General features: G+C 35.3%; 1 protein-coding gene and 1 long non-coding RNA gene across 7 annotated transcripts; one reads left to right on the top strand and one right to left on the bottom strand.

The window, feature by feature from the left end:
* The first annotated feature begins 387 nt into the window (after positions 1 to 387).
* On the top strand, positions 388 to 2,377 carry LOC136348686 (uncharacterized). The gene is made up of 3 exons (XR_010733707.1): positions 388 to 568; positions 714 to 788; positions 842 to 2,377. It is a non-coding gene; the product is annotated as an uncharacterized lncRNA (long non-coding RNA).
* On the bottom strand, positions 2,093 to 20,562 carry stan (Protocadherin-like wing polarity protein stan). Of its 6 annotated transcripts, XM_066299735.1 has the most exons (20): positions 20,256 to 20,562; positions 12,916 to 19,281; positions 12,665 to 12,861; positions 11,992 to 12,388; positions 10,394 to 11,144; positions 9,882 to 10,026; positions 9,498 to 9,716; positions 8,971 to 9,191; positions 8,770 to 8,916; positions 8,490 to 8,678; positions 8,126 to 8,225; positions 7,958 to 8,073; positions 7,725 to 7,873; positions 7,166 to 7,319; positions 6,936 to 7,099; positions 6,363 to 6,677; positions 5,234 to 5,386; positions 5,042 to 5,144; positions 4,577 to 4,630; positions 2,093 to 4,520 (listed from the first exon to the last, which is right to left on the bottom strand). In XM_066299735.1, the coding sequence occupies exons 2-19, from the start codon at positions 19,205 to 19,207 to the stop codon at positions 4,600 to 4,602; spliced, it is 9,843 nt and encodes a 3,280-aa protein (XP_066155832.1). In that variant the 5' UTR covers positions 19,208 to 19,281; positions 20,256 to 20,562; the 3' UTR covers positions 2,093 to 4,520; positions 4,577 to 4,599. The 6 variants fall into 6 exon arrangements, with proteins under 6 accessions (XP_066155832.1, XP_066155831.1, XP_066155830.1 ...); XM_066299734.1 differs by having other exon boundaries at positions 2,093 to 4,630; XM_066299733.1 differs by lacking the exon at positions 4,577 to 4,630.
* Positions 20,563 to 25,253: the final 4,691 nt, after the last annotated feature.

Here is a 25,253-nt window from a genome sequence, read left to right as displayed (position 1 = left end):
ACAAAATATTCAAAAATTAAATTTAATATTTTTATGTATTAAGTGTTATCTGGGTGTGTTTGCGGTTTGAACCAAAATTACTTATCAATTTCAACTCTTCTGAGGGTAACTCCAAAAGTTAGCGAATTTTTTAAAAGTGCCGAGTACATTATTTATTATTAATAAAAATTACGAATTCTGGATAATTTGGTGGAGGCAATTTTTTTTCCAATAGCAAACGTTTTTGTATACGTCGGAATATGTTTGCATAATGAAACTACTGCCTCGAATTTACAACTTTTTCCTCATTTTACAAAATCTTGAAGCATCGCAAGTATCGTTTTTAAGGCTGATCAGCTGTACCTTCATAAAAGGCAGGTGGTACCGATATCACTTCGTGCCTGATTCATTCGGCTGTTAGCGCGGCAACAAGCAAGATGTTAGTCACACGCGCTGCATTAACAATTAGATAATCGGGTTTTCTTTTATCCTGAAGACTCGTAAGGTGCGCTATTAGTATATCCATGAAGTAGTGAGTGAAACTGGATGTTGTTGAAGTGTTTTCGGCCCGCACTATTGGTGCTCGGAGGTGAGTTCTGATTGTTGTTTCAGGTGGTTCGCAGTAAAGTTGCCAAATACCTTTTGAAATATTCTTGGGACTATCTTTAAACGTAATTGAAGATTGATACCGCAACTTAAGCTTTTTCGAAAATTACATTTTTTTTGTATTTCAGATTTTAACCTTGTACGCCTTTGCTTCAAGTTCAAATTGGTGCGAAACCCTAACTGTTTCGAAGATTTTATTTCACGTATTAATATTAAATTCTTTTCAATAATTAAAATTTATTTTTTTGTGTTTCAGGTTTCAACTGTGTACACTTTGCTTCAAGTCCGAATCGCTTCGTATCTCCAACTGTTTAGAAGATGCTTTTTAGAAATTAATACTAAATTCCTCTCAGGAATCAGAACTGTGTATACGCATTTGCTTTGAGTCAAAATTAATTCGAATTTCTAATTGTTTTGGACATTTTTAAAACTTAAGGAATTAATATTGATTTTTTTGCGCTTCAGGTCTAAACTGTGTAGTAAGTGCAAAACGTACATACGATTTACATCAGAATTAGGATTTCTACCATTAGAAATGTCCGCTATTCTTTTTGCGCATCTCCCTTGCTCTCTATAAATACAAATAATTTTAGTTATTTGATAAATTGCGTGTACCGCTTTTAAATTACTCACAACAACACGAATTACCGCAATAACTTTTAACTCATTTGAATACCTAGTAATATTTATTACTACCACAGGTAAGTAAATAACATTTTACATGCAAGGTAATATTAAAAACTTATTTAAATGTTCAATGTTGCCTTCCCGAAGGTGCGGATGAGGAATAGAGTTGGTAAATCCTGGATTATGAAAGGTTCTGAATCTGAGAAAGTCCTGTATTTATAATAGAATATTTGTATAGTAATTTGACAGGTACACAAGCATTTATAGGGATAGAATTAAGTTGAAAAAGTGCACGTTCCAGTTATTCACTCTATCGACTTTGAGAGGAGTGTACGTTGGAAGAGTCAACAATGAGGCTGAAGTGTGGCTCGGCAATTTCAACAAATTTTTGCTGTTTTATGACATTGGGCTTCCAGCTCTGTCTGGATATTTAACGAGCCAAACTGATTTAAAGATTTTTTTAAAGCAAACTTAGAAAGGCCAAATTAATGAATCTTTTTGCCAATTTTGAATTTTTCTGTAGGCACATGTCAAGTAGTTAACTATACAGCTATGATAAAACGATCTTTAACTGATTGCCGCCTGCCTCCCATCAAACGGAAAATCTTATTCTATAGTCATTATCAAATAGCAAAACATTTTTTAGTTTCATGAGTCCCCACACTTCCCTTTCAAATAATCTTCTGTAGGTTTCACAGATTATAATTTTTAACTAATCGATATGTATTCTTTGCCAATGAATCTTAATTTTCAACAAAATTTATTCAGTCGATTTCAAAAAACAACTCTATTGAAATAAGACCATTTTTGATGTTGTCCTACCTGAAGTCTAACGAGCAATGTTGGATTTATGTTGGGTGCTAAATAAATCATATTGATATAGGTACTTAATCTCTCAAAAAATATATTAAAAATATCACAACTTACAAAAATGAATATAAAAATGGAATGTATATAAATTTCACAAACGTTACAATAGCCATACAATAGTACAACTGAAATTAAATACAGAAAATAATGTCACCAATTAAAACACTATAAAATAAATTATCTACTTATAATTATCTGAAATATCATCGGGTCCGCTGCCATGAGAAAATGACTTGTCAAAATACAAGTGCATATGAGCATAGTAAAACTAGTAGTATCTATCTGAATGCTTAATTCTACTATAAATGAGATCTTAAATACCTTAATTACTAAACATGTTATGAAAAATACACTAAAAAAGCTTCTTTAGGCACGCGTCACGGACGATTAAAAAAAAATCCGTCCAAAAATGTGAATAGCTAAATAACATACCACTCTGTATGAGATTCACGTACCTCGCTAAATTAATCACAGCAAGTTATATGCATTATAATCATCTCTTCATGTTTATTATCGTCAAACTATGTATATCTAGTATGGGAAAAAAGTTTCTTTATCAATTTTTTTTCCTTTCATTTTTAATCTCAACCGGCAAATATTGTCTATGCTCCAATGGCGTATTGATACTCTGCAGTCAAAACTTGCTGAGGCTAATTCGCGAAATATAATTTCAACTCAAATACAGTCGGGACAAAAAGGTTAGAATAAATTCACTTAAAATTCGGATATTGTTACTTCTGGCTGTTTGTTATCTTCACTTATTTATCTACCTGTATAAATCAAACTCAGTTTAAAAAATATGCAACTTCGAACCTATCAACATCTGAATTTGGAATGAATTCTAAACATCCTTTTTAACCTTACTGTATAATACTACATTTGACTACATCTTTATATATAAATCTATGTAATGAATAAAAGGTGATCATTAAAAAAACCTCAACTAGCTATCGAAATATCAGAGGCATGTCTTAGATATATTCATCTGTTTTCAGTCAGATGTTTGGTATTAAACAACAAATCCCTTAGTCAGCGCCCTGCTTTTACTCTGCAGTGCGCTTTCTGCGAAGATTTTTTAACGATTACTCATTATAATATTAACTAGAGAATTGGTTCCGTTCATTTGAACCAAATTTCTACTATCAATACATCTTACAAGTATTATGTACTGTACGATCGATCGCATGACACTTTCAAGGAATACTTCCTTTTATTTATCTTAAAAATCCGTTAAACATGCTGCACAATTTTCGTTGCAAAAAGAAATCGGCACCAATTTGGTAATTTTGATTACTTTCAAACGCTTTTTCTTCAGAACTTTCTGTGTAAGAGGTTATCCCTCTTTTAAGGTATATTTATTTTCACTTCATAACTTTCTTTTATATTAAAAATATACTTTTTGGTGGTGTAAAAATTACATTGAAGTTGACTCAAGAAGCAACTTATTATAAACCGAGATAAATCTAAAGGACTGGTTAATTTACAATACTGCTATAGTAATTTAATAAATGATGTACTTAATGTCAATTCTAAGCATATTAACTAACCTATGCACATAATTAGCTATTGGAATGACCTTATAAATGAATTTTTTTGTCGTTTAATGAATGATTGGATTTAGTGATTAACGCCATGCGTTGCAAACACAGAAATACCGAAATAAATTTCAGCAAATTCACGAGAAAATCAATAATTCACCGGTATTTTCGATCCTTATCCACGATTGCTTCTCTCAAATATCATTTAGCCAATACAAAGCTTAAAATTTAAACTAACAACTCGTAAGCAAACCACAGACAGCTGCATAGTCTAGAATATATATATATATGTTTCGCCAAATAATATGATCTTATTATCCTATGATAGTCCCAATTTTGATCACTGGTACAGTTACTCTATGGCATTTGAGCAGCAAGATACGTTAACCGGTAGACTTCTTTAAATAACCAAAATAATATCTACATTTGACACTTTAAAGTCCCAGCCACCCTTGCAGATAAAGCCTGCATAGAGTTATTGATTCACTAGAATAGCGTTCAAACACATTATTGGTCAACCCCAGATTTAAAATACTATTCGAGATCGGAAAATATTAATATATAGGTGCTTTTAGATTGGGGGCGTGTAATACACACTTACATGTAACACGAATGAGTATTAAATCCTAAAGAAATATTGCAATATGGCAAAACTTGCAATACTTCATTAAACATCAGTCAAAAATAGATCCTAAGTAATCTAACCTATAGATATTGTACTTATTGATAATGCGGGTAAAGCATTAGATGTTTCACTCGTTTAAATACACAATTAAATACCCTAAATCGAGCATAGAAATCGCACATTGTAGATGACTCGTCAGTCGCCATAGATTACTGCCGTTCGTGTTCTACGAAAATATGCTTCACACGGGAGTTTCCTCGTCTTTTTCAGTTGAACTGGAAAACCTTTTTATAAATGAATCGGTATTGCAGCGATAAGAAAACCCAGACACCTCTGTATCTTATTTCAAGTTAGTTATTTGTTAACTGTATATTCCCAACACCATCTGGAAATAAAATATTAGTGGTGGTTTAGTGTATTTCGACAGAAATTACAATTTAATAAACTACTTACTTATTGGGCCACGTAAGAGCCATAGTAACATTGATACGATATATCATTTTAAAATGTATCTAATATAAATATATATTAATATAAAGACGATTCCAAAAGTTCCTATTAAGACTAGTAAGAATGGATTTCACCACTCTACTACTGCGATAGTGAGTTAATCACTGGTATTGTTTATTTTTTTAATAAGCTATCAATTTATCTCTACCAACGGCCCTTTACAGAAGATATTCACTCATGCGATATAATTTTAGCAATTAATAACCCCCATACTCCAAGAAACAGAAAGAAACACAAACTATATTAAAAAAAAACCTAAAAAGCGTATTTTTTGGTGTTTACTTACGACGAAGGTTCGGCAGGCATACCACCGCGCATCATCGTCAGTGGTGGAACCAAAGGAGATGGGGATCCCCTTACACTACCACAAACTGATCCATGTGATGACCCTAATATAGATCACAAGAAAATTTTAATGGATTAACCTTGTTCTTAAAATAGATAATAACACCAAACTAAAACAGTAAGTAATCCTTACCTATCCTCGAACCCATTCGAGAACCCATATTAAACATATGGTAATCTGGGTTATTTATATTTCCTATGGGAGATATAACTTGACTTCGAGCCTGTGAGACTGATATGTTATTTATGGGATAGTTCACTTGAACGTGCATATGGTCCTCTTCGGCTGAAATTAATAAAAAAATTATAACAGTTATTTACCTTAAAAATGTGGAAAGTAGTATTTTACCGCACACTGATTGCAGTTGAACGAATGACGTTAAGCAGAGCTCTATCAGCAATCGAGTGCAGCAAAGACACTTTCGCACGTGTGAGATACAATATTTTTCGCACGAATGCATATGGTAACTCTGTTCTGTCTCCGAAAATTTATTCAAATTTGGTCATGCGGTAAAAAAAAACTTTAAACTTACAGGTGCATTAATAAATTTTACTGTATGCATTATGCAGATGTTTTGACAATCGTTTATATAAGGAAAAATTGTGACAGTGATGGAATTTGGCAAATAAATATTTTTAGAAATTCAACAAATATCAATTTCTGAGTTTTTGATTGAATTCGTCAATTAGTCATTAATTATATGCGACATACCTTCAATACCTTCTACGTAAGTTGCATGAAAAAGTAACAGTTAATATACGTGGTCGGTAAAACGATACTGAAGCGGGAACTCGGAAAGCACTCTAAACGTCACGTTAATTTCACATTCTATCAGTTTTAAAGTCTTCACTCGGTTTAACAATACTAGGTATTTAGTCTGAGTGAACGGAAAACATTTATGAGTTGAATATAAATAAATGTTTAGAGTTATTTCTTAATTCCAACTTAAAACACTAAAAAACATTGTTAAGAAAAAATTAAGGCGAAAGTTTATATTTTGTATATTATTAGGCTGGTGGCAAGATCACCTTTTAATATTAATATATATTCAATATGAGACCATATTAGGCGACTGTCGGATCAAGCTCCCTTTTGACCGCCTGACATATTAAAGTTATATCTTCCACTAAAAATGAAATAAACCCCGTATCTCAGAATTCAAGACGATATGTAATAAAGAATTCCCAAATGTTCTAAAATGCTATACGATCGTATTTCCTGACTCTATCCAAAGAAATCACAAGACTTTAATTTGAAATACTATTGCTCTTACCAGTGTATGGAAATAAATATTTGTCATTCATATGGATCTTTTCGTCGATCTCCGAGCAACCATCGTAGTCCTGATGATAATTCAGATTTTCATGTGATATTAATTTGGGCATATAGTCTCCCTTAAATGGCACATTTCTGTTGTACTGGTTGTCAAAATGTCCTTGTACTATGTACTTTTCACAGTCAATGCCTTGCAGGCACGTTTCCGGCATTACATCCGGGTGTGGCAGTGGATTAGGGGAACTGGTTTTCTGTTGAAGCTCATTGTCCGATCCAGTTTCAGCGGACCAACGCCCGATTTCTGCAACAATCGATGTGTTATTGTTTTCGTGACAGAAGTGAATATAGAAAAATGCTTGTGTGTAAATTGGGTTTAAAGCTGAGAATGGACGATGATCGACTATAAAATAGGTTTCGCATACAAGAAAGAAAAAAGACGAAGAAAACAGAAAATAAAAACGAATATCGTGTTGTGGCTCATCGTTTGTACCCATTAAAAATCTTAACTGCCATTAAAGGTGCTTTTAAATGAATGAACGATTGAAAGTTTTACGTTTACCGTTAGTATTCTGTAGGTAAGCTTCGGGGAGTTGACTAGCCCATCTTGAACTACAGCTGGTATCTACTCCTGGAAAGAGTTGCGAGTTGGTTACCACATTAAGTGATGGCGGTGTTCCGCATCTTGAAAGCGCATGTTCGGTAATATTAGGAAGATAGCCTTGCCTGTAATAGAAATTCACTTGTAAATCGCGCCTTGTAGTCCTGTGTAGCCGATATTTGTCCACCTACCTTGGAATATGACTTCGGCTGTGATGCCTTCTAGAACTAGATTCGTCATCGTCACTAGAATGACTAGATGCTAAATCCAAACTCCTACCCTCGGAAGCGTCGCTGTCAGAGTCACTGTCACCTCGTTCCCGATCTAAAACAATAATCGGCGAAACTGCAAAAATGTAACCTACATTACATAAAACGCAACTCCATAATTAACCTTACAAATGCAACTGCTCGCCCGGGATTTGCTCAAGCATTTAAATTAATAGAAGATACATTTATTGCAAAAACCTTTTAATTTGGAATTCGCGGTTTTTATGTAGAAATAAACTCAATATGAAGAAAGTTAAATTTCAATACGAAAATTTACTCATAAAAATAAGTACTATTTTAATTAATTAATAATTTAAGTTTGGGTTAGGATCTGTTAAAATTCAAAACATTGAAACGTCCACTTGTCTTAGATATGCCGCACCGTTTCCAATATTAAACATAAATCATCTTAACTTCATTCACGATATATCCCACAAACTAAAGTTATTACTTATAACCTTAAAAGGTAAGTATCTCTTACCATCAGTAATTTGAATTTCTCCTTTTATCCGTCCTTTACGCCGAGTCTTCTTCTCTTCCCTCTCAAAACCTTTCAAATATGAGGGAACGTCACTTGTTGAGTTATAATTAGAAGTAGAAGTGGAGGTGTGTCGAAGATGAGTGTCACTCCTATAAGCATAACAAATTTGCAGCATTAGCTACTTTGTATTGTAATATATTGGTCTTATTATTGTACTTTTTGCCTATACATACCTGTAAGGACTTGAACCTGTTTTCGTCGTAGATCGAGACGTAGTGCTTGACGTTGAAATACCCAGATTCCGTCTGATATTTGGGTCCAAACCCGAGTGATAGGTTAATGCTGATCGCTATTTATAGACAAAGATGAAATAAACAGAAAAATTGTCACAGGCTAATTACCGATTGTGCTGACAAATTTTGGCTGCTTGTGCTAGGAACTCCAACAACAGACTGCGTATCGGAGAGTGAGACTTTTTTGCCCATACATCTCATGAACGTTCTAATGAAAAAATATGATAATGGGTGATACCAATGTATGGGATAAAATAAAAATTACGGGGAAGAAAAGTCATTCCGTTTTTCCACAAACTATATAAATTTTCTTTTCTAAAAATATCGTTCTGCAAAGAAAACTGTATTTGACGACAGTGGAATGCCACAAAACCAACAGAACACCTTTCTTCTTTGGAGAAATAATTTTTAAGGCTTCGTTTTCCTACCCGCCTTTTTATCATATGAAGACGTGTGGCTCAAAATATACTACCTTATAAGGTTCTGTCGTACTCTATTATTGGCAAAACAATATCCACCTAACGAGAAAGCAGCGTGAACTAGAACAGCTACAGATAGAAGGGGCATCAATAGAGGGTGTTGCTCCGTAGCTGCTAGAAGAGCCAGTACCCAAGTTATTCCCAGTAGTGGTAAAGCCATAACTGATACCCACAATAGAGTTCTGAAATGGTAAAAAGGAATTTTACGAGACTAAATAATTTAAATTTTACCTTGAGTAATTTAATCTCGATATAATACTAAACCAAACTTACCGCAAATTTCCAAATCCTAAAACATGATCCTGAATTGTAAATGCGGCCCGTATTGACACGAGCAAAATACAAAGATTGACAAATGTAACAATACACGTAGGCCCTACCGAGCTCCACACGACACTTTCGTACAAGGACAACCAACAGCTAAAAATAATTAAAATTATATTTCAAGCTATAAAAAAGTATTCAAGCACTTACAAATAATAATTTCCGTATTGATGAGCTCGAACACCCACTGATAACGCTACCACAACTGCAGGACCTACATAACCCATGGTATAATAAAATCGCATGGGGCCATGATTTATGTCTCTCATCTCTGTGAGCATCCTGTACAAATGTATGGCATCGACCAGCATCCATGAAAACGAGGCAAGCCACAAGTAATGTAAGCCTATCGCCACCAGCTTGCAGGAGAACTGCAACGAGAGAAAATGATAGTTATAGGGGTCTGAATGTAACAAGAATAATGAGAAAGAATTCTTGGTAGTTCTACTAACAATATACAGTGCATTCCTGTTAAAATGGGCCATCTATATACACGTGGGATTTACCGATACACACGTAATTTTACAACAAATAAACGATTTCTGAAAACATTCTTTCGTTTTATGTATTGAAATCAAAACCGAATGATCAATGTGCAAAAAAACATTTCACAGCTAATTTTACACTTGGACAACAACTTGACAAATACTTTGTACTTCGTAAACCAGAAATCTTACCTCTATGGAAACGAAAAATTTCTTCGCTTTTAACGCCATCAAATAAAGTAGTTCGGCTAAAAATACGCACAAAACCAAATGTTTTCGTATAGTATTCGAATTAGTCTGTAGTCCTCTAATAAACGCCAAAATAAGATATGTGGCTAATAGCAGAGGTAAAGCCATTGAAAAGCAGCTGTAGCTGGATATGTCTTCAAGCAGCGACGGCTCGGGAACGTACTAAAAATAATATAAGAATATTGAGTACATACTGTCAGTGAGTGGGCCGTAATAGCTTTTTCGGTAAGCATAATGAAGGATTCAATTCAAGTTTTGCGATGTTGATTATTTCCACAATTTAAATAAATTTTCCAAGGCAAATGCTGGGAAAAAATTTTGACCTACCTCTATGTCGATAGTATCTACAAGAACGCCAAATGTTGTAAAATGGTGACAACTACAATTTATAATAATAGGGACGTGCTCTGATTTGTCGTACCAAAAATCGTCCAATTCTGTTCGGCAACCCACCCTGGACCATTCTCCAAATCTAAAACAAGTATTAATATTGCATTAGAAACAAAAAACTAATTGAATATTGAGACATGCTGCATTTTTTTTGTTTAGAATAATTTTACACTATCATAAATTGCTGATCTGGGCTAACTCGAGAATAATAAAACAGTGAAAAAACTAAGATAAAAACTGTTCAGGCACCGTTCAAACTAAGGGGCACGAAAATCACAATTTGTGCAGAAAAGTTGTATAATATTGAATTTGAATTTATGCAAATGTTTGCCCTTGCCGAATAGTATAATTAAACAAATTTAGAAATTGCAAAAGAAGTCTTAAGCATGGCTTAAGCAATACATTAAGTACAATAATATAAAACTATAATCGTTACTCGTAAAACTCACCCTCTTGATGTGGTCCAATGGACACACTGCGGGTTCGACCTTTCGTTGAAAATGGTACTGTTGGAGTTCAACCACAACTGTATCTTAATAGGCGATTTGAGCGAAATTCCGGATAAACTTTTATAAACCAACTTTTTCTTAGTTGACTGACTTCTTCTAGTCCTCAAGTAATGTGCATCATTTTCATGAGTCTTCACTTCAGGTTCAACGAAAATCTTCTTTGTCCACCTTTCATCAGGTAAAGTTATGTTCGGAAGTTTAATATTTAAGACATCTTCACTAGTTTTGTCTCTGGCGTCAACATATTCTGGAACTAACACTTCTACCGACACAAGAGGGGATCCTACAGTTACGTCAACACCCCATCTACGAACTACTGAATCATCGTATTTGTTGGGCAATAAATTCCCTGCTTCTTTGTATTGGATATAGCTAAGAATCGCTCCGTCAACAGGCAAGCTGTTTTTTGTCACAACTTCTCCATGTTCCAAAACTTTAATTCCGAGTACTGATAAAGGTATGAATATTCTCGAATTGGTGTCGAATTTCGCTTTATCCAGAAGGTAGTTATTGTATTTCGGAAAACTGATTAAAGGCCCTTGAACTGATGGTAAATGACCGTCTGGGAAGAAGTGAGAAACGTCGGGTAAAACTACACTTTCAGTTGTGACAAATTGTCCGTTTGGAAGTAATGGCGAGTCTTGTTCGTATCCATAAAGTGATTCTGGGGTCACTATATCCAAGCCCAAAACTGAAAATTTAGAAAATATTTTTTTTACACGAGATGTCAATTTGAAAACTTATTATTGCATCCTTATTATCTCAAAATGGGATAGATTTTTTTAATTCCGGGAGCAAGTAGATTGTTTCATCGATAGGGAACAATTTTTATGCAGAATTCACTGCGCCCCTTTCCACCCTTTACCCCGCAGAGCCACCCTCTTAAATTCCTTACATGATAAAGAGGGTTAACTGATACATCATTTTAAATTGCTTTTCATTCCTCGCATTTTGCTACCTCATTTGTTACATTCCACTATTGCGTTATCAAGTTAGATATTATTGATCATTCTAAAATGATTTTTATTATTAATGTTTCATGGCGTTGAAACTAAGATTTTTTTATTCAAACATATCTTATGATTAGGAAATTATTGTCATAAATAACATTTGTTTCAGTGATTTATACACCTTTTCTTCTGATGATGATTTGATTTATTACAACAATTTCCTAATTCTAAGTCATGCTCGACTTAACCCCCTTTACCCGTTTAAGATATTTGAGAGAGTGACTCTGAAGGGTATACAGTCAAAAGAGGCGCAGTACATTACAAATAAAAATTATTCTCAGTGGATAACACAATCGCCCTGTTCCGACGATTTCTTAAAAATCTATCCTGTTTCGAGTTAAGAGGTAGGACGTTTTTAAATTGGCATCCTGTGTACATACACGAATATAGATTTATATACCGAAATAAGAATTATACATTTAAGATTTAAAAGTTTAATTAAAAATCCATAGATTTCTTATATACCCAATATTTAATTAAGGAAAAAAGAGAAATATTTCTCTTGTGTATCTGCAACTAATAACTTACCTACATTCCTAGCCACGATTTCAAAAGGACTAGTATAGGTATCATGCTGACTCTCCAATAAAACGATTATGTAGTTTTCCATAAAACCTAGCACCTCGTCTACTCCACGTCCTGTCATTTGATGAATAATATCCCAATGATATTTATATTTAAGCGATAGAATTACGCTAAGCGTATGAACCAAATTGCCAATATAATCCTTGTCCTGGCTGTGGGTGAGGTTTAAACCATGAACATGAGACTCGTATTTGAAGAGCTCCTTAATCAATTCGAACGTGATTAAGACATCGGCCCCGAATAGATCTTTGGTAATATTCGTGGCTTTATTGAGGTCGTCTGCTAGTTTAATGGCAACAAATGAGTCCAGGGATAAATCTCCGGCTTCAATTTTGGAAAGCTGTAAAAAATAATAAAAAACTGAGAAAAAAACAAAAGGGAAAAACTGGAAAAAACAGAGAATTTTAAAAATTGATTTTTCAAGCCTCGATAACTATACACTTATGAAAATGTTCAATGTTTAGATTTTTTCGTGAATTTTTTATTTGAAGAAATTATTAAATACTAATTGAACAGAACTGTACCTTATAACAATAACCGATATCATGGCAAAAAAAAATTATGTTATCTGCCTTAATAATAACAAAATAAACGTAACTATATAAACAAAAAATACCTGTTCTCGAAGTTCAACGAATGCGTCCGTTGTACAATTAAATAAGTCGGGTTCAAGCCATCCGTTTAATTCATCACATTTGCGCGATGCTTTTCCGTGGGAACCTCTAGGACATGCCTCCAACGCTTCCTTTCCAAAGGAGGTTCTGGACCACCAAATTGAATTTGCTGCCGATCGCGGACATCCATCATACACAACTGAGAATTTATAAAATAGACGTAATAAAATCCATTTTACACACAATAACTTACCTTCACACCCTTTCAGGGTTATTTCTGCGTACACATTTGGGCAGGAATCACATTTCTGTCCAATAACACCATCTCTACAGTGGCATTTCCCAGTTTCGCGGTCACATTGGCTACTAACTGAACCCACAGTATAACAATCGCAAGGAATGCATTCCATGGAACCCTCAATGCGATAATGATTTTCTCTACAATGGCACTTTCCGGATTGCTTATCGCAATCTGGATTATACCCCATACTAATATCACAGTCACAAGGGCCACATATTGGATATCCCCACCAACCTGCTGGACATGGTTGGGAATGTTCAATTTCGCAGTATTCTCCCGAGTAGCTTGTTGAATTGCAGTAGCACTCGTAGCCCCTCCGATTTAAATAGTTTTCTTGGCAAGTGGCTCCATTTTCACATGGACTAACTGAGCATACGGGAAGACATAAAGGACCGACATGACTTTTTGTGCATTCGCAACGAGATTTTCCCCAATTTACTACGCAATGAGCTTCAGAGGGACATTGAGTTTGACATTCCGTCGATGAGACACACCCCTCCTCGACATTGTCTTTGGTTGTAGGTCTAATTAGGATAGTTTCTCTATTTCCTATTCTTACGTCTTCGATGCAGCCCACTAAATAGTTGTAATCAGCGTTAACACTTGCATAACTATTGTCAGGTCCTCCAATAAGAATTTTGCCCACAAACAATCCTTGAATTTTCTCAGAAAAGGCCATAGAGCTCTCATACTCTCCGTAGTCTATAGAGAACCGTATTTCCATTCCAATCCAAGATACCTCAATGTGGTGCCATTCTCCATTAGAAATAGTAACGGAATTTAATGATAACGTATTTTCGTTATAAGTGTAGGTTAAAACACCCTTAATGAGAGATAATACTGCTGAACTGTTCTGACCGACTTGAACTGACATAAGGAAGGCATCTTCTTGTAATGTTCTTAATGATAAAGCATTCAACCACGGCAGTTGAATTGGCCTTAATAGGGGATTAAAAGATAAACTTCCATCTCCAGAAAAATGCCATGGCAATCCAATTTTTTCACTACAATCGTGTCCTCCAAACCCTTCAGGACAACCACATCTGAACATAGCCCATCCATCAATGCAAGTCCCACCATTTTTGCAAGGATTAGTTCTGCAGAAGTCTTTTTTCTCAGGGCAACCAGAGGTTGTTCCATTATTAGTGACAAATGAGTTCAAATCCACATAAACATAATCGACTTCGAAATCTGAGATGCAGCCTTGAAAATTTGAATTTTTAATCTGGAAATTCGAAATGAGAGAAGGCAATCCTCCTAGCTGGAACGGGCCAGTGAGATCCAAAAATCGGTGACATGTTTCAGTTAAAGATGCGCAGCGGTCCTCCAGGAAATGTTCTGCATATGTAGCGCAAGCCCATTTACCACCAAGTTCACGCCCATACTTTAAAGCCAAGGCAGCGTCGCAGTCGTCTATAGACAAAGTTACTGATTTGTTGTAATAACTAACAACAACAGAATGCCAGTGACCATCGGAGACACCTCCAGGAATTGAAGCAACTACTTTGGTTACAGAGCTGCCCAAAGAAAAGGAAAACTGCATATTTCCGTGAACAATCTCTAAAGCAATGAAGTCGTGTTGTTCGTTGTAACGACCGTTGTATAGTAATAGGCCATTTTGGGAGTGTGTGGCAAATTTTAATTTTAAATGTAATCGATGTCTTTGTCTTAGGCTGGGGAATGTTAAAAATGATCCTTTAGTAAAACTTCTAGTCTTCAATTGGCAAGTTGCAGAGTATAAATTTTTGTCCGCATGAGACGCACAATCTTCGCACACAAAATCCCCGTTTTTTCCTTGTTTAGGGTTGCACGTGCTGAAATCGTTATTGCATGTGCCTGGCCTGCATACATCCCCGTCAAGCTTAATTTCGCAACTGCTTCCAGTGAAATTCGCGCTGCAAATGCATGCATAGCCACCTTCCCGTATTTTACATGTTCCCCCGTTTTTGCACGGAGAGGAATAGCATAAATTAACTTCAGTATCACATAAATAATGCTCTCGTGATCCAGTAAACCCTTTTGGACATTGGCAAGTAAATGTGGTTACTGGGTATATTGGTCTAAATAATACAGTATCACTGTGTATGAATCCAGAAGCATTTCCAAACTTCAAAACTGTCAAACATTCCTCATAGTTCAGACATGGTTCTCGGACGCACAAGTTATCATCAAAAGGCATGATCTGGACTGTAGACAATCGCGCCAAAACTTCTCTGTTTAAATAAACTCGTTCTTGTATTAACTGAGGCACGTAATATTCTTCTTTAGTAGTGTCAGGCCTGCGAACACTTAAACTTACATTCAAAACCTTTGAGTTTACGTCTATATCATCCTGGATACTGAATAAAATTATATTTTCCTTTGGACAGGGAATAATTGCTGCTAAGGCGTCAATAAAAAATCCTAACAACGGTGAAAGAAACGCCTCTTTTGTCATTTGGTTTAATCTAATTGTAATAGAATTATGAAGCATTTCTTTGGTGATGAGTCTAACTATTAGTTGCATTACAGCTTTAACCTCGTTAACACCGTCCGTTACTGAAACTTCCATAGAAGCCAATTTCGGTACATTCGTATTCAGCTGAGGTGATAATGTGAGACCTCCAGTAGACTCATTAAGGGCAATCAAATTTGCATTGTTTCCAGACAAAATTTTATAGTGCAATTTATCTGAAACATCAGCGTCGAAAGCCGGAACCCTTCCAATTGGCCCAGTAGGGAAACAGTCTTTAAAGTTATTAAAAAATATCTGAAAATCTCTTAAAATTGGGGCATTATCATTAACGTCTGTTACGATTACTTCAACATGAGCATCACTCCGTAGAGGAGGACTAGCTGCTCGAACAACTAAATCGTACTTTTTCTTAGATGTTTCGTAATCTAATTCAACCATGGTTAATAAAGCAGCCTTATCTGAGCCTGGTCTAGAAATTAAAGAAAAACTATGCGCATCTTCACCTCCGATAATTGAGTATTGAACTATAGCATTCACCCCTTCATCTGGATCTTTAGCATAAATATCTCCGACTGTCGAGCCAATAGGACTGTTTTCTGAGATGTAAAGTACGATTTTATCTGAAGCAAAAGCTGGAGGAGAGTCGTTGATGTCCTCTAATCTAATTGTAACTGGGACTGAGCTGCTTAAAGTCGGAGATCCTCTATCTATTGCATAAGCCTCCAATTCATAGAATGCTACAGATTCTCTGTCTAAACCTTTATTTGTTCGTATAACTCCACTAGTTGGGTCAATAACAAATGACCCATCCTCCTGATCTTTTTCGCTCAAAGTATACCTTACTCGTCCATTAAATCCTATATCCAAGTCAGTGGCAATAACCTGTACTACCGAAGTTCCAACCACTGCGTCTTCAGGCACACTCCCAGAGTAAGCAGACTGTTTAAACTGCGGATAATTATCGTTTACGTCTGTTACAATTATTTCCACATCTGTAGTGTCAGACATAGAAGGTTTACCTCCATCGCGAGCGATCACAGTAAGTAAAAAATCGGCAACAGCTTCCCGATCAAGATTTTTAGTGGTTGTAATAGCTCCAGTTTGGGGGTTTATAGTAAAAGTATTGCTGTCATCGGTTATAAAATAGGTTATCTGGGCATTTAGCCCCACATCGCTATCAGTGGCACTTACCACCAGAACCGTGGTTCCAACAACAGCATCTTCGTACACATTTGCAGAATACGGAGCATTTTCAAACACCGGGGCGTAATTGTTGGCATCAGTGACATTAATGTATACAGTAGCTGTATCGCTGCGCCCCCCTGAATCCGTGGCAGTTATAGTAAGCACATAACGCTTCTCTTGCTTATAATCTAGAGGTTGCGCTACAGTAACCTGGCCGCGACCATTATGCGACGTTATTGCAAATCGTCCTCTAACATTTCCATTGGTGATTTCATAATGAAGTTTATTGTCTTCATCCGCATCTGTTGCAGTGACCGTGGTAACGGGAGTTCCAGGGGGATCATCTTCTGCTACAGTTAACTCGAAGATTTTAGACTCAAAAACTGGATCATTGTCATTGACATCCTGAACTGTTATTACAACACTAGTGCTCGCTGATTGTGGTGGATCTCCTTGGTCTGTGGCCACTACTTGAAACATAAATTTAGATTGTTCCTCCCTATCTAAGTCTTTGGTGGTAGTAATCCAGCCTGTTTGCATATCTACTGAAAGAGGCAAATTCTCAGTATTAGCCCCATTAGCGTCTCTAGCTGCCATGCTATATTTTATTTCGGAATTTAGACCCTCATCCGCATCATACGCCTGCACTTTTAATATACTATATCCCACAGGTACATTTTCCTGCACAGTTTCTTGAAAAAGTGATGTATAAAACCTCGGGGCGTTATCATTGACATCAACAATGTTTATAAGCAATTGCGTAGTGTTAGATCTCGCAGGACTTCCTCCATCTTGAGCACGAATAACCAAGCGATAGCTCCTTAAATTCTCGTAATCCAAAGGTTTAACTAAAGTCACATCTCCAGTAAGGCTATCGATAGCGAATTGCGATTGTGTGTTGCCGCTTATTATAGCATATCGTATTGCTGCATTGATCCCTTGATCTGCATCCATTGCTTTAATATTAGCTATAATGGGATTATCACTCCAGCTGCTATCTTCATTAAGAGATATTGAGTAAGTCCTTTCAGTGAATTGAGGATAATTATCGTTGTCATCCAAAACATTAATAATAACTGTGGCAGATGCAGTTCTTCTTGCAGACTGAGGACTTGCCAAATCACTCGCTCCGACGATAAGTGTATATATTTCTGTGGTTTCCCGATCAAGCATACTCCTAGTTGTAATTACGCCCGTTTTAGAATCAAATTTAAAAGCTTGATTGTCTTCTTCACCCGTAGATGTACCTCCTCCATTAATGCTTTGAATAAAGTACTCAACCTCTGCATTTTTACCTACGTCTTGATCTGTGGCTTTAAGAGTAATAACTGTAGTACCCACACTAACACTCTCTTTAATATTAGCGTCATATTCATTCATTTCAAAGATAGGAGAATGGTCATTGGCATCTTGGACATTGATTTGAAGCATTGTAGTTCCAGATCTTGGTGGGAAACTATCATCTAATGCGGTGACTCGAAAATAATGCACATCCACTAGCTCTCTATCTAACTGAACTTTAGTACTGACGATTCCGGTTTTCTGATCAATGTCAAACATGGATTGAGTTCGAGAATCTAATAGGCTGGTCATTGAGTAAGTGATTGCATTGTTTTCTGGATCTCTGGCTTTTACAGTAGTTACTATGACCGGAGGCTCACATTCCTCCAGGACATTAGCCACATACAAATGTTGCTCAAAAAATGGGGATTGATTTTTCAGCTCCCTTCTAATTCTTCTTGCAATGTCAGTGTTGTTGTTAAACTGCTGATGATAATACATAATCTTCAAGCGATGCTCTGCAGTTAGTAAATTTGTGTTCTCACATTCTGTAGTGAATAATATGGAAACTTTCCACATTGGCTCAATGATACAAACATCTCTACTGGCAACCAAATCACCTTGAATGTGTTCTATCTCAAATCGGTCATCACTCACGTAGTGAAATTTAATAGAACACCGTTTTAATATAGTGAGGGGAAGGAAGTTTGTTATGGAACTGACGAATTGTGATTGTCTTAAACAAATTTTCTCCCATTTCCCTGCTGTTGGTATAGCGAATGAGGCAAACGTTTCCGTAATCCATTGCCTTGCCTCAGAAATTCGTTTTTTAGTGGAATAATGCACATGAGAAAACGGATTCCAAAATCCCTGAGATTGTTGTTTTTGAGACTGAAAATAATCTTCTTTCTCTAAATTTTGTTCACTGCAGTTCTCACCAGTTATAAAAATTCTTAAAGGGAAGCTATAGTAATCAACATCTAGAATTCTGTTAGAAGTTGATTCAATGTGCACTGTAAACACTGTCGGATAATATATTCCATTGCAGAGGATCCGTTCTTGCAAAGATACTTGCCCACTTTTTGAATCAACCTGTATAAGTGACTGAACAAATGGGGCAGAACTTTTAGCATCTATTGTATAAATTCTCTCTGAGCCTAATCGAAAAACTGAGGCATTGAAAATTGTCTCTCCAGGCAGTGTTGAATCTTGAACTAGTAACAGATATGAATGGCTCTTTTGAAAACATAGGGCCCAAAGGAAAAATATGAATAAAACTGGAGTGCTCTTGCATTTGATCATGTAAGTGTTAAAGATAACCATCTTTTAATGTACATGATCAAGGGATGGAGATCGATGTATGGTCGAATTGAATTCCTTCAGCAGATCCATAGAGTCTGAAAAAATATTGGGATCTGTCACCTTTCTTTCATTGGTCACTATTTTTATGGTTGAAAACAAACGACTTGATTTTATTTTTACTTGATTGTGGTAATGGCAAAAAAAATTATTTCTGAAAATGCTGGGCAAATTTTTTTTCCGAAGCAGGAGTCCTGCCTTTTAATTTTATCAGACCAAATGAGCTTGAAAAGACAAAATTGGATTTGTAACTGAACTGATAATAAAATTGATCAATTTCAATCAAAATGCTCCTGGAAGAGTCTATTTATTCTTTTGTCAATTTTGAAGTAGCTTTTGACCGCAAAGGAAAAATATTTTGCAAACATTGCACATTTCTTCTTCATATATAAATGAGGGAAGTGTAGTAGGTCACTGGTGAAATTTTTGTGCACCAATTTACTTCAGAAGTACTTGGAAATAACTTGGCAATATGCTCCGAAATAGTTTGGAAATACAACCAACCAGTACATGAAAACGTTCCAGTAATCTGCTTATGACTGAGATGTTAAGAAGGTGAGTACCAAAGGCAAAAAAAATCTGGATGTTTGCAAATTATAAGATTAGCCTTTGGATTATCTAATTGATAAGTTTGCAATTTAAAAACTCTTTAGATGGAGAACTTTCATTGTAAAATATTGTATTTCAAAGCAGCTACTTGTTTTTTGACTGGACTTTTAGGTCCACCCTCTTTGTGAAAATGAATTAGGTACTTAGTAATACTTTTAATTATACAATTCAAAGTTTTAATTGTGTTTTGACTTGATTTGTTTGTTGTAATTAACTCTTTCCCAGGCTATTTCCTGTCTTAGTATACAAATTCAGATGCAAATTAACTCCTATTAAAGGTAAGAATAGATTAATTGCATTTACTCAATATCCCTATCTTAAGCTATTTTTGGTAAAAATGTGCTTTAAATAATTAAAATTAATCCCATAACCTGCTAATATCACCTTGATAAATCTTACTTACATATCATTAAATCACAGGAATTTTCCTTGCATTATAAAAAACTGGAGTACATTGACTTCTGAGGTTCACACAAACACTACACAAAAATGTAGTTAAAGCCAATTTTTTCACCGAACAGAGGGGCCTATTACTGAAAGAACTTGTGATCTTCGGTAGTTCCCAATATTCCTAGGTGTTCTGGAGTCACTTTCACTGTTCAAGATGGGCCTTTATAAGGCTTCTCATTACCGTAGTTTGGAATTTGCTTAATTACAATTAACTTGTAAAAGTTTAAAAGCCAACCTTGCTTTATTGTGAAAAACACATCAACGTCACCATTCAAGGTCTGACACTTGTGACAAAGAAGTGAAGTTTTACGTCAACTATGCACTCTCAGTATTAAGACTCTTTCGACTGCTTACTTCGGTGTACTTGGAGTGATTCGATCGCCTTAACTATTAATAGAGTAGACTAACTGTGGATTTTGTTTCCTTTTACAAGTTAAACTAGCCTCTTTAAAGAGAAATCCATTATTGTTTTGTTTAGTCCGCTACTGTCAATTTTATAACTGACCAATGCAATACCATTGAGGCGCATCTGAGAACGCATCTGACGTCGCACCAAACACACGTTATCGCCTTACCACTACTGGCCAATGATATAAAACTATAGATGAATATAGCAACGATTTAACTCTTTATATAACAAATAATTGCCGGCACTTCACTAAAATTGGTCTTATTCGTATAAAAGAACGCCGCCACGTATTTTACACTTATAACTTCGTTTTCGTGCCAGACACATGTCATGCATCGGCGCAGTCGATGCATATACTTTTTTTTAACTTCATATAAATATGTGATAAATACGAGTTGTATCACGCTAATGAACCGTGTTACTCTCGGCATACTATCAAATGGGGAATTGCACCATGATACGTTAACATGTACATTAATTAACGCCTTCCATATCGAATCTCGCGCTCAAATTTCCATATGAGACACTTGCTGGCTTCCCAGCGTTTGACAAAGTAATTTCAAATGTTATTAATCTAAATGCCCATGACGAATTAAATCAGTCTTAATGGTGTGTAGTACCCTGTCGTCACACCCTGCATGCTGTCTCTATCAGGAGTATCTTTAAGAGTGCCCTGGGGAGTTCTCAGATAGAGGCAGTTATTTCTTAGGAACCTTCATGACGATTAGTTTTTTATATTTATGGCTATTCAGCCAACAATTAATAACGATTATCAGGTAATAATATTCAACTGGCAAATACGTGTAGTAAAATGACTTTACTGCGCCCCCATTATAGACTCTCAGTACGTTTTTATTATCTATGAGCCAAAGCGGATGAATTTGAATCTGGCATTATACGCGGAAGTGACTATCAACAACATAATTGACGTCATGTTTGAGTCCAAAAAGAGATAGCAGCAATTTGAGGGCTTTGCAATGGACGTGATAAAAGTGACCGAAACGGAAGGAAGAAGAATTTCATAGTTAATCAACGCACCTTATGGGTTTAAAAAATAATAATTATCAACACAAGATTTTTGGACAAAAATTGACGAGGAGGTATAATATCGTATTTGTAAAAAGGAATGGGTGCTTGCAGGGAACAGCATCTTAAAGTTCTTTATGTTATAATTGAATTTCCATAGATATAAATGTTTCCATAAGAAATCAGAATAATTGTTTGTCATATAACAAATGCATTGAAAATTATGGATTAATTTTAAAGAAATGGACATGAATGCAACTGGAAAAAAATACGAGTACGCATTGTGCACGAGAGCTTTTTTTAATCTATATATTTCATTTTTTTATATTGTTCTAAAATTGTCTACAATTTTCGACGTACGAATTATATCAAAATGAAAATTTTGAGAACTAAATGCAACACATATTTGTAAAAAATTCTTCAAGATGTCTCTAAAAGGTCTATAGAAAATTCTAGTACAGATCCTTGAAGTAAAAACATGACGATTTAACTTAATTTACCTTAGTCCAAAAATGGACGATTTTTAAAATAGAGAACGTCAAAGTGAAAATTAAAGAAAGAAAAAAATTAATTACTTCATTTGTAATGATTCTATCGGAACATGTCGCATCAGGGAGTTTTAGCGGACGAGAAATCAGAACTCTTTTACATTTTCGATGTACATTGTAGCGCATATGTATGCGCATTGTTTAGCGCTATAAAACTTATATATGTCTAAATTTGTGTTTTCCTATATATTCCATGAGAAAAAGGTGTCTTGATGCAAGACCGTACAGACACTCTTTTTAAGATATTTGAAGTCCAAAGTTCTCTGCATGTTTTAAAAAATAACTTTAAAGTGCATATTTATTCTTACAATGGAAGCAAAAATATCAAAATATTCAGTTAATTTTTAATTCCTATAATTTTTTTAAATATTCATACTTTACCAATTTTTTATTAAAATAACTAATTTTTTTTTTCATAAAACATGTAGAAAAATTCTAATTTAGTCATAAATAAATATATTTATCGGATGTTTAACAAATTATGCCCCTTTAAACCGTGCTCATCTAGCGCTGACGGCGCCCTTCAATTTTATTTGCATCGAAAATGAAAATGGATTCGGATTTCTCGCCCCTAAAGACCTCCCAATGCGTCATTGTGTTCAGATAGTACTATTACAAACAGAGTAATAATTTTTTTCTGTTCTTTTACTTTTCACTTTGTCGTCTTATATTTTCAAAACTCTCCACTTTTGAACTAAAGTAAATTGGGTTAAATCGTTATGTTTTTTCCTGAGAAACCCGTGGAAGAATTTTATATAGGCTTTTTAGAAACACCCTGTACCATTTTTGACTCGTAAAGTTTAACAAACATTATTGAAAAATTTACCAGAAATTTAACAAATAGAAATATTATACCGTGAGGCTCTAAATACCACCGTATTATATTTACGTAATTTTTGGCCCGTAGAAATTGACATATTCTACTTATGACATATGACGTTTAGAGGCCATAAGACTTCTGTTAATGTCTGTAACTGTGGTTACAAGGGTTACTCAATAATGAAATACTTAATTTCTATTCATTGCCGTTACCTATAACTTAAATCATATACTGCTTTAAACATACCATTACCTTAATTACCTAATTACGTAATCTCATAATCTCTATATAGCATTCCCAGCATTTTGTCACTTAGGTATGTTCGCATCTGTGGATTTCCCACCAACAAAGTGAATGAGGCGGAGCTTAACAGACATTATTTATACGTACTATTGGCCGAGGCGGAGTATTCTCATCTCCTTCACTAATCCCCTTAATCCTGCGTGCTTCACCCAAATCGATTAGAAGACCTCGACAACGACCGAATGTACAGTTGCACAATAAGTGAGTTTTAACGTACAATATTGTTGAAATATACGACTTTCTGCATGAATATATGGTTCTCTCTGATTATATGGAAATGACTCTCATGAGATGGGGAAGTTGTAATGGCGTGAAACGGACTATTCATTTTAAGAATTATTTTAAAATGGAAAATGTCCTAGAAGGCATAATATACGTAAATTGCATTCTCGCTTCATCTCTTGTCTTCAGAATTCTTTTAATTTCAACGAAGTAGGATTTTTGTAGGAGCATGTGTTCTCTTATATCCATTTCCTCCCTTAGGCGGCTCAAACAATTTATGAAAGTAAAAGTGCCTTCTTAAGGGTCAAATTATTAGTGTGCTGTTAACTTAAATATCAGCCAATCGCCATGAATACCTTCACTGGGTATTGGTTAGATCCTTCGGTTTCTATGGAAACCAGCTTGATATGGGTTGAGTTAACAACGGTTAATAATTTGGCCCTCAAGGGGATCTAAACTAGTAAAATAGATATTATCAATATGGCAAATCTATTTTCGTGTTATGTAAACTACATTGCTAAAGGATGTTTATCTTGCTCCCTAGCCCTCTGGCCATTGCAATGAGTTGCCACTGGCATACGGACGATAAAATATTTCTATAAATGGTGGACTGACGATACTTTGATGGACCACAAGAAAACAGTTATAGATCGACCGAAATTATGCGAGACTTATTGAGCTTAGACTTGAAATAAAAAACATCTTTTTCCAACACAAACGGGAATCAAACCCTGATTGAATTGATTGTTCCCCGTACACCGTGACCGTTAAAAGTTGTATTCCCACGTAACCTCCTGACATTGAACTCAGTCGCTAAAACTCCGATCGTTCAGGTACCAACTTCAACCGTCCCGATGGTACTTAATTTCTTATGGAACTGTGCCTTTGATGTCACTGGTGGTGATGTATCTTTGGCACTGGAATTCCGATTTCATGTTCTAGTCAAGGCTTTTTGCAATAATTTGATCTTACGGCTCTTGGATGAATGCTAGCAAGCGTGAAATGCCGCAAAGTGGAATATTTTGTATATAGCATTATGCGAGAGGAGCGTAAAACCTTCAGGAACAAACTTTAATGAGATTTGCTGAATTATTTTGACTTCACGAAAAATTCTGCTTACTAGTTACATCCATATTAATCCTCGCCTAGGTAAAGTTAAAAAGGCTAAACAACAAATGAAGGACAAAATAAAGAGAATAAATTAGGTTAACGCTTTATAGTCTTTTACGCCCTATATTTTCCAGAAACCCATAAGCTGGATTAATTTTAAAGCAAGGATCAAATTGACCATTTTGCTTGTGAAAGCGGCAATTTTAACCAAGTTTAGAGTTAATCTGAATACCTAGACATATGGCTGATATGGGACTTAAAGCGGTATGTTTTAGACCTTATGCAGATGTGTTAAACAATGGGAGTTTTGAAGCATTCTAAGTGTCATAAAGAGCCCCTCAAAGACGGTGGAAAGGAGTAACCAACCTTCTATAAAACGTCTTGAAAACTGTGAAAAATGTGAAATTAGGGACATATTCTCTAGGGAGATAAGAAAAAATTACTTTAAAAAAAGAGGAGTCGTACTTTTCAGTATTTTAACACACATCAAAATAGGTTTTATTAGTGTGAGCA

Source organism: Euwallacea fornicatus, chromosome 34 (assembly GCF_040115645.1).
Source record: "Euwallacea fornicatus isolate EFF26 chromosome 34, ASM4011564v1, whole genome shotgun sequence".
Classification (NCBI taxonomy): domain Eukaryota; kingdom Metazoa; phylum Arthropoda; class Insecta; order Coleoptera; family Curculionidae; genus Euwallacea; species Euwallacea fornicatus.
Note: the sequence above shows the minus strand (reverse complement) of the source record. Positions and strands in the feature narration are given on the sequence as shown.